Source organism: Epinephelus moara, chromosome 18 (genome assembly GCF_006386435.1).
Source record: "Epinephelus moara isolate mb chromosome 18, YSFRI_EMoa_1.0, whole genome shotgun sequence".
NCBI classification, from domain to species: Eukaryota; Metazoa; Chordata; class Actinopteri; order Perciformes; family Serranidae; genus Epinephelus; species Epinephelus moara.
In genome coordinates this window covers 9438414-9447532 of record NC_065523.1, presented here as the reverse complement: position 1 = coordinate 9447532, position 9119 = coordinate 9438414, and the positions used below count along the sequence as shown (strand labels likewise).

The 9119-nt window shown below is 37.1% G+C and overlaps 1 protein-coding gene and 1 long non-coding RNA gene across 3 annotated transcripts; one reads left to right on the top strand and one right to left on the bottom strand.

Annotated features, from left to right (window-relative positions):
- The first annotated feature begins 2290 nt into the window (after positions 1-2290).
- LOC126406053 (E3 ubiquitin-protein ligase CHIP-like) lies at positions 2291-9032 on the top strand. The gene is made up of 8 exons (XM_050070178.1): positions 2291-2424; positions 3943-4158; positions 4839-5037; positions 5431-5596; positions 5702-5789; positions 6122-6178; positions 6318-6434; positions 6512-9032. Exons 2-8 carry the CDS (start codon positions 4039-4041, stop codon positions 6635-6637), a joined length of 873 nt encoding a protein of 290 aa, XP_049926135.1. The 5' UTR covers positions 2291-2424; positions 3943-4038; the 3' UTR covers positions 6638-9032.
- Positions 4692-5718, bottom strand: LOC126406065 (uncharacterized). 2 transcript variants are annotated; one of them, XR_007571630.1, is made up of 3 exons: positions 5565-5718; positions 4875-5027; positions 4692-4790 (listed from the first exon to the last, which is right to left on the bottom strand). It is a non-coding gene; the product is annotated as an uncharacterized LOC126406065 (long non-coding RNA). The 2 variants fall into 2 exon arrangements; XR_007571629.1 differs by having other exon boundaries at positions 4692-5027.
- Positions 9033-9119: the final 87 nt, after the last annotated feature.

The following is a 9119-nucleotide window of genomic DNA, read 5'->3' as shown; positions in this document are numbered from 1 at the left end:
GTTTGAATTCACTCTCAATGGGCAGGACAAAACAGCCATGAAGCTTTTTAGTTTACTTAGGTTACATAGTAAAGACAATAGAGAGGTAATACAATATGCCACAGTGTCATTTCTGATTCACTGTCAAAACACTTTGATATTTCTTTGGTTTAAATAGTAAGCCATTATAAAAATGGTTTCATTGCATTCTGTGGTGGCTCAAAAGTGTTGATCATTCATTCATAAAAATAACAATATTTCTCTTTTATTTCCTCACTTTTGGTAACAGAAATTCAAGCATCAGTTTATTAAATAAATTAAATATACATTTTGCCTGCAAAGAACATAAACACGGATAATATTCGTCAAATTTGTTCTCTAAAGTACTGGTACTGTATATGTCCATTAATCAGCAAATTGAACTCAGTTGTACTGAAGGTAAACAACAGTTTTTTACTTATTGACAGAACGAAATTGAATATTGCATTTTCCATCCAAAGCCATAGAACCGTGCCACACATCGGAATTTTCCACATGTACATTCTTTAGGTTCTTAGCTCATATATTATTTGTCTAACTTGAAACATGTTCTGCTTCACTAGGCCTATTTGAGTTGCCAGTACTTTGAATCTGATCTTAGAGTTCTTATTTATCCCTTCTTAGGCATGTACATTGTCCAAAAAAATCTTGTTTTTTAAACTTCAAATATATTTTTTTTCTTGCATTTTTTTCCTTACAGGCTCAAGTGCAAAATGCATTAAGAAAATCCCCAAATCTCCTCACTGAAAAAAAAAAATTCTATATATTTTTTAAACCAACAGATCACTACCTTACTGAAACTAAAATGGAAAATAGGGATAAATCAGAATGCATAAACACCATCCTCATTAAGATTAGAGGCAAACAATCTCTGAACACATCAGCTAATGTCTGATGACGATAAAACCCCTGGGAATGAGGGCCATATTTTTGGGCTGATCTGGTGTAGCTAGCAGATATCCGGGCTGAGATTTCCTCTTGTGTGTATTGGTCATTTTGGCTAATGTCTATAAGCAGATATCTACATATGAATGCAGCTAATTTTTTTAAGCTGATAAAAAGGTAACTAATTGTCAGACAATAGCTGGTGGGTTTCAAGATTGCACTCTGCCTCCACACAAACTATTTATCTGCCATTCAAACATGACTTGTTCAATTCTACTCGGACTACAAACGAAATCCAGGACACTTGAAATACCAAAATCTTGTCCAGTCGCCTACCAAACCTGCATACATATGCAGATATCTGCTTATAGAGTTAAGATGCAAAGCCATTACCAAAGTACAAAACACCTGAGTTGACTAGTTGACTATTATTGGCCTAGACAACACAACATTAGAAAAATATATCTAGTTTACAGGCCAGCTGGTTCATTCTCTCCTCTGTGTTGACTATTAATATTGTACTTTGTAATTCTGTTTGTGAGAAACACTGAAAGCCCAGTGTTTAATAATGGTGTGCTGGTTCACAGATCCAGTAAGATCTCTACCAGAGACTTCATCAGTACAGATAGGCCTACATGACATTGATGCCACTGCTTGTACTAAAATGTCTTTGTTTGTATATTTGGCTGAAGTGACCCTGTATATCAAAAAGTGAGATTATTTCTATCTTCAGATCAGCTCTTCCTCCAATGAAACAGAAGTTGCACATTCCTCCACAAACACATTTAGTACAGATCTTGTTAGTGAACACATGATGCACTTTATATTTCACAAACATATTTCAGATCACAGGCTGGTCTTCAGGTCCAAACTGTCTTAATTGCACTGGTGGTAGATGAGTAGAAGTTATTAACTTTAGTTAGTTGTGTCTGAACTGGCTGCCAAGGATATTCACAGTAATAACAAACATGGTGTTTATTCTCCTCGGTATTTCTCAGTCTTAATACCTAATGTAGGATGGTTAAATAAGGGTATAGGGTTGAGACTGGCTGTGTGAAAGCATTAGCACTTTATGAACTTTAAACTATGCTGGATTCTCGTGTTTTAAACTTGCACAGTGGGGACAAGTATTCTGTGCTTATTAATCCAAAACATCGTTATTAGTAGAGACATAAACGTATAAACTATGCAAATGTTTGAAAGCTGTTATGATGCTTTGTCATTAAAAACATGAATAGCTCTTTATCTTTGGCTTATCTCTTATATTTTGGGGGGTGTAATGTATTTTATTGTGTCGTATTTATTTTTTTCCCATAATGAAAACCAAAACTTTACTGTCACTGTTGACGTCGGGCGTGTCTCCCGATGACGCGATTTACGTCATATCAAAACCATAACATCTGTTGGCAAGACAACTTGTAGCTAGGTAGTTAGCCACCTAGCTACATCACTAGCAGCAGCTAATTTTGTATATATTTTTCCATTACCCTAAGTCAGGGTGGTGAAACAGCAGCTGCACAGGTATGTGAGTTTCATGTTGATTATATATGTGTGTGCCATATTAGCTCTGCTCGGTGATATAATGTTAAATACAGACGTTTGTTAGCTTCACAATAGCAGCTACCTGGACATCAGAGAGGCAGCTAACGTCAGCTAACTTAGCAGCAATTCCCATAAGATAGCAGCCCAATTCTAAATACATATTAAATATTTCAGTGTGTTTGATTTGTCTCTTATGTCAGTAGAGACACCTACAATAAGAAGCAATAACATGCTAACACAAAAACAGGTAACGTTAGTGGAAAGACCTGAACCAGGATACGCAGTAACGTCAGTGCGATTGCTGCCAGAGTCATTGATCTGTTCTGGGGCATTTAGTGTTTAATGACTCAGCCAGCAACATGTATGCGAAGCTGCCGGGCGACATCATTCACCCGCTGCGAGGGGATAATAATATCAAATACGGGGCAACTTAACGGCTCCAAATCGGCCCTGAGGAGGCAGCACTGCAGGTGTCCTAGGTCGGCCCAGTGTCCGCATACCGTTATGAATGCAACCCACCTCTTGCCTCACCTGGCTCTGAATCCTCTGAAGAATTTAATTTGAAGTACAAACGAGAAACTAGAGAGCCTTTATTGTTATTGCATAGGAATACTGCGAAATTAGTTGTGACACTCAAGTGATGCATCCCAGCAAAGAACATAAAATCACAAGACACAGGACATTCAGTGAGGATAAAAATGCAATAAATAAATAAACACATACTTGGGCTGTCTAATCATATCTTTTCACTTTATCTCGAAAAATAAACATTTTTTCCAGGAGCAATATATGCAGATCATTCAAGTTAGTACAGATATTGCAAATAATCTGGATCACATCCAGGCAAGCAGGCAGATACCTTTAACACAAAATTTATTTTGTCTTTTTATTTGTGTAAATAAAGTATGGTACCAAAAACATGACTGTCATCAATGGAGTGAAGGTGATTTAAGTTAAATTGCTAGGTCAATACAGCACATGTACAGTTACAAATATAATTTATTTATAGATTTATTGATGCCACTGGTGGCCAGATGCAATGTTGAAACAGTGTATGTGAGTCTGTCAGATTGTAACCAGTGGTAACACGTTGGTAGATAACAGTATTAGTGTATTTTCCTTAACTTTTGCCTTTAAGTTTTATGGTAACAAAATGTTGCAGTTTATTATAAACTAAAAGAAGCTGTCAGTATCTCCATATCAGGTGAAATATTTGGATATTTATGTTCTGTCCATCAGCTTTTAAAATATGTTTCACAGTGTGGCATCAGTTCTCCTACAGACAGTCACTTCTTTTTTGTCAGAATTTTTTCAGAGACTCTGGAAACTGCAGTTATTAACACTTTACAAACAATCCAGACATCTCACTTATTGAAGATTTTCTTGGCCCTAAATAACTGATTTGATGTTTTCTAGTCAGGATTTCAACCACATTACAGCACTAACTGCTTTCTGTAAGCTCTTAAATGATCTCTGTTCTTGATCTTCTTGTCTCAGTTTCTCTCCTGGCCCTGTCGAATCTGAGCGCCAGTCAGGATAGGGAAGCAAAGTGGAGAGGCAGCTGCCGCTGGTGCAGCAAGCCTGGTGGACAAAATGTCAGAAAGCCCAGAGAAAAGTGTCTCTGTGTCGGCTCAGGAGCTGAAGGAACAGGGCAACCGCCTGTTTCTGAACCGCAAGTACCTGGAGGCAGCTGCCTGCTACAGCAAGGCTATAGTAAGTGTTGGGAAACATTCATGAGTCACAGTATTTTAATGTTGGTCTGCAACTGTGTCCAACGTCCAAGTGTTTCTTCCAAAGATCTCTTAAAATGATCACTATTTTTACTTTAGAGAGAAGGGCCTGACCAAGAAGGGACCGATCTAAGTAGTTCTTCCCAACGCTTTCTTGCTCGTTGTTACTTAGAGCATTGTCTACTTACCAGCTCAACGAAAGAGGGATTTTTATTTTTTTATTTACTTCACCTTTAGAGGTCTAGTGAGATAAAAATGTATCCAGTCATTCATTATATCAAAGGGCAAAGATCAGAAACAGTCTGGATTTTCTCGTAGAGACCTCGACTCTGGTTGGAGGTTTTAATTCCTGGATATCACCATAAATGAAATGCTAATGTGCAGAACCCCATTCTTGATTTTAAGCACATGAATTGCTCCCACCGTTGTATGATGCTGCAGGTATTAAAATAAACTCCAAGGACAGCATCCAACACACAAAACGATGATATAAAATTCAGTGTTTTCTGCTATCAGTTACATTCATTCCAACAGTTTTTATTGCCACAAAAGGATAGCTTTGGTATCACATCATGAGTCGGTATTTGGCAGATTTGAGTTATTTGGATTCAGTATCTGGAAAGAAAAAATAAGATCAGTGTTTCTTCTTTCCTCCTCTTTCAGACCCACAGTCCGTCTGTCCCAGCATACTATACCAACCGAGCGCTGTGCTACGTGAAGCTGCAGCAGTATGACAAAGCTCTGGCAGACTGCAGACACGCTCTGGAGCTCGACAGCCAGTCAGTCAAAGCTCACTTCTTCATGGGCCAGTGTCACCTGGAGATGGAGAACTATGACGAAGCCATCGGCAACCTGCAGAAAGGTATGAGAGATATTTGACAGTGGTGGAGGGTAACTAAGTACATTTGCTCAAAGACTGTACTTTGAGTTACTTATACTTAAGTATTTCTCTTTCACGGTACTTCATACTTCTACTCCGACACATCTAACAGGGAAATATTGTACTTTTTACTCCACTACATTTGTCTGACAGCTTTAGTTACTTTACAGATTGCAGTTTTTCATCCCCTACCCATCCACTAAGATATAAAGAATATTTCTTTCACTGCTGCTGAATTAGGACCTCATTTTAAACAGATTTCAGGTGTTCAGTATTTTGTACATTTGGTCTAATATTCCACAGTTCAAAATCCTCTGCACAGACAATGAAGTGTGATAGAAGTGTGATAAATTCATCTTTATGTTTGTTTTCCAGCTTATAACCTGGCAAAGGAGCAGCGTCTGAACTTTGGTGATGACATTCCCAGCGCTCTGCGGATCGCTAAGAAGAAACGTTGGAACAACATGGAGGAGAAGAGGATCAACCAGGAGAGTGAGCTGCATGCCTACCTCACCAAGCTCATCCTTGCTGAGAAAAAAAGGCAGGTCAAGTCCATCGATGAAGAACACGTCACTCTGAAATAGATTCTGTGGTTTTAAATCTTATTGTTGCTCCTAAAGTGAAGTCTGCGTGGTTTAATCTGCAGAGAACTGGAGGGCTGCCGACAGAAACAAGAGGACAAATCAGACGACAGCAGAATTCAACACAATCCAAACGAGATCCACACAAAACATGTAGGCTTTTCATCATGATGATCTTTGCCCATACAACACAGAGGTTTGTTTACTTTGAAACGGAGCGGTGGGTCTGCAGAACAAGTTCACAGTCAAGCATGAGGCCCACCATTTCTAAAAAAAAGTTTTGTTTTCTAATTCATATGTGCTGTTTTTGAACAAAACTGCAGGCTGAATAATAATCCTGGAATTAGTTTTAAAGTTGACAACATGGATTTGATATTGAAGTTATTCTGACTGAAGTATATATTTATTCTTCCAGTTATATAAGTTTATATAAGTTATTAACCTGTTAATATTTGATTAACCTAAAAACCTGTATTTTTCTACAGGACAAGTATCTTTCAGACATGGAGGAGCTGTTCTGTCAAGTAGACGAGAAGAGGAAGGTCAGTGTTGAAGAAACTTGACTCTGCAGTCAATATGTTGCTCACTTATTTGCAAACAGCACTTGAAGGTGACACAGAGAATCCATCTATTACAGAAATGCACCAAAAAATCTTATTGTGTCTGCTATGTGTTTGACAGAAGCGAGAGATCCCAGACTTCCTGTGTGGAAAGATCAGTTTTGAGTTGATGAGAGAGCCTTGCATCACTCCCAGTGGAGTCACTTACGACAGGAAAGACATTGAAGAGCACCTGCAGGTAGAATACTTTAGTAAAAGTATTAATACCAAACTGAAATAATACTTCTTATCCATACTGTTGTTGTTCTCTTGCAGCGAGTCGGCCACTTTGACCCAGTGACACGCTCTCCACTCACCCAAGATCAGCTCATCCCAAACCTGGCCATGAAGGAAGTCATCGATGCTTTTATTTTGGAGAATGGATGGGTGGAGGACTACTAACCAATGAGAGCAGAGAAAGGGAAGTGATTCTGAGCATTTCAGAGGGGCTGTTGGTCTTTCCTTGGTTTAATTTAAATTTAGAGTTTAATAAAAGTTGAAACACATGATATGTTCCCTTAAACTTAAATGCCTTGTTACAGTTTGATGATCTGTGTCATGTAGAAATCAGACTCCAGAGCAAACAAACAAAATTCATTTCTTTAGAAAACCCTGTGTGATAAAGTGATTTACAGAAGGAAGAAAGAGAAAAGAAGAAGAGAGAATATAGAAAACCAAGAGAAGTGAATGTAAAACCCACAAAATCAAATTTAAAAAACAAAGAAAAAGCCAAAGAAAAGTCTTAAGATGCATCACTAGAGGTCACTGTTTGTTAAACCTGGAAGAAGTACTCAGAAGTGGCAAAACTCTGTTAGAAGTAAAGTGTGCAAAAAACTTCAAAAGTAGAAGTACTAATTGTGCAGAGTGCTATATTATTATATTTATATTATTATTATTATTGTTAATGCATTGATATGCAGCTAATTTTAACTATATTATACTGTTTGGTGTTTTAGTTAATAACAATGCATTCTTTTTGTGAGTTGTCTTTGTGTTTTGTATTTAAAATCCTAATTTTAAGAGTACAGTAGGATCAAATGAAAATACGTAAGTATAATACAAGTACTTGCAAAACTGTACTTAAGAACAGTACTTGAGTAAATGCACGTAGTTACTCTCCACCAAGGCTTTAGTGAGTTATTATCACTGCTAGACATAGATTTGAGCAAAGATGCACTTTAAGTTAAATTCTCAAAGTTTAAGGGTACAAATTTGATTTGTATTGAAAGTACTCTGGATTCTGAAAAATGCAACAGCCAAAACTTATCAAGCTCAATTTATTAAGTTTAAAGTTATCAGACATACAGTAATCTCCATGTGAATATGTAAATATTTTTTAATTTAATAGATTGTCTGTTGGACACAATATGTATCCTTCTTTACTGAAAAGTCCATTCTCTGCCACACTCTTGTTTCATGCTGGACTGTGATTGGCTCAAGACTAGAAGTGATGTCATAAATTCCTGCAGGTAAGCCAAGGTGTTGAACTGAGATTGAAGATGAGCCCAGAGAAGCTTTCCTCCTTCAGCTGATAGATGTGGAAACAAAGTGTACAGACATCATAGAAAAACAAATACTTGTTAGTATATTAATTAGATTAATAAGTAATAAATAAGAAACCTGTCAAACCAGTTCATCAACAGTTCATATCAATTAAATTCATGATTTCCATTTACAAGCAGTGACATTTAAACCTGATCTAAAAACGCAGAGATTAATAAAGGTCAGATTTCAGTTTTTTAATTGTCTGAGGAATAACATAAAACTAAACCATGATTGTTCAACAGCCCCTCTTTGTTACTGTTTACTGGGACCAGTAAAACCAACCAGTAGGACCAGATAGAGCTCGACAGCACTTCTGCTGTCATGTTTGTGTGAGCATTTTTCAATCAGATGAGATGTTTAAGGACCATCTGTCCAGCTCTGAGTCTTGAGGATTTGTCATTTCATTTTGATACCGCTGTTTCCCTCTACTCAACAATTACTGATCTGTGTCATTGAAAATAACTCAGTATTGTTTATCAGTTAATATAGTAATCCATGCTGCAGTTTAGAGAGTGATCAAACTGCTGACTTTAATCAGATTACTCACTAAAAGTAATCGGATTGTATATGAAAACTGCACTGCTGGTGCTGATCATCATTTAGAGTAAATGTGGAAGTGTTGTGTTTGCTGGCAAACTAAAAGAGGGGAATTTGTAGCGTTGCAGCTTAAAGAGAGTTTTTGGGTTGTAGAGAGAAACTCATCAGTTGGGGGAAGGACCAGTTTTTGTTGTAAATAATCACTTAATTAAGATATTACTGAGTTTTCAGATTAATTTCTCTTTTTTATGAGTGGACTCCGGTGCAGCTTTTTCGTGCAACTATTTTTGTTGCTTGTTTTTGCTTGTTTTTTTCCCTTTGTTGATTGTTGTCTTTTTTAACTGTTGGTATTGCTGTGTATTAAAGCCAAGTGTGCACATATATCAGTTATCTTACAATAGTATGAGACAAGCTGCGCTCTCATACTCAAACCTGATTTCAACAGCCTGACGTGATTGGTTCAGTGTGTTTCAATTTGTTTTAGACAGTATTGTATATTTGAAATGTTTCTCTCTGTTTAAATGTGACAATTGCAATCCAGCTTTGACTCAATCAAGTTAAAGTCTGATTTTCTGTTTCTAAAATACTGTAATGTCAACTGAAGGAAGCAGATTTACTTCTTATGTTTCGTTTTCCTCTCAGAAAATCTTTGATCAACCTGCTGCAGACAGATGTTTGAAAGTGTTGTGATAAAATAAATGTTTCATGTTTTCTACATCTGAGTTTCAGTTTCATCTCCTTCAGTGATTGAAGGCACTTGTAAGTGTTCATGTCCACTACTGTATTCCAGACTGAAATATGT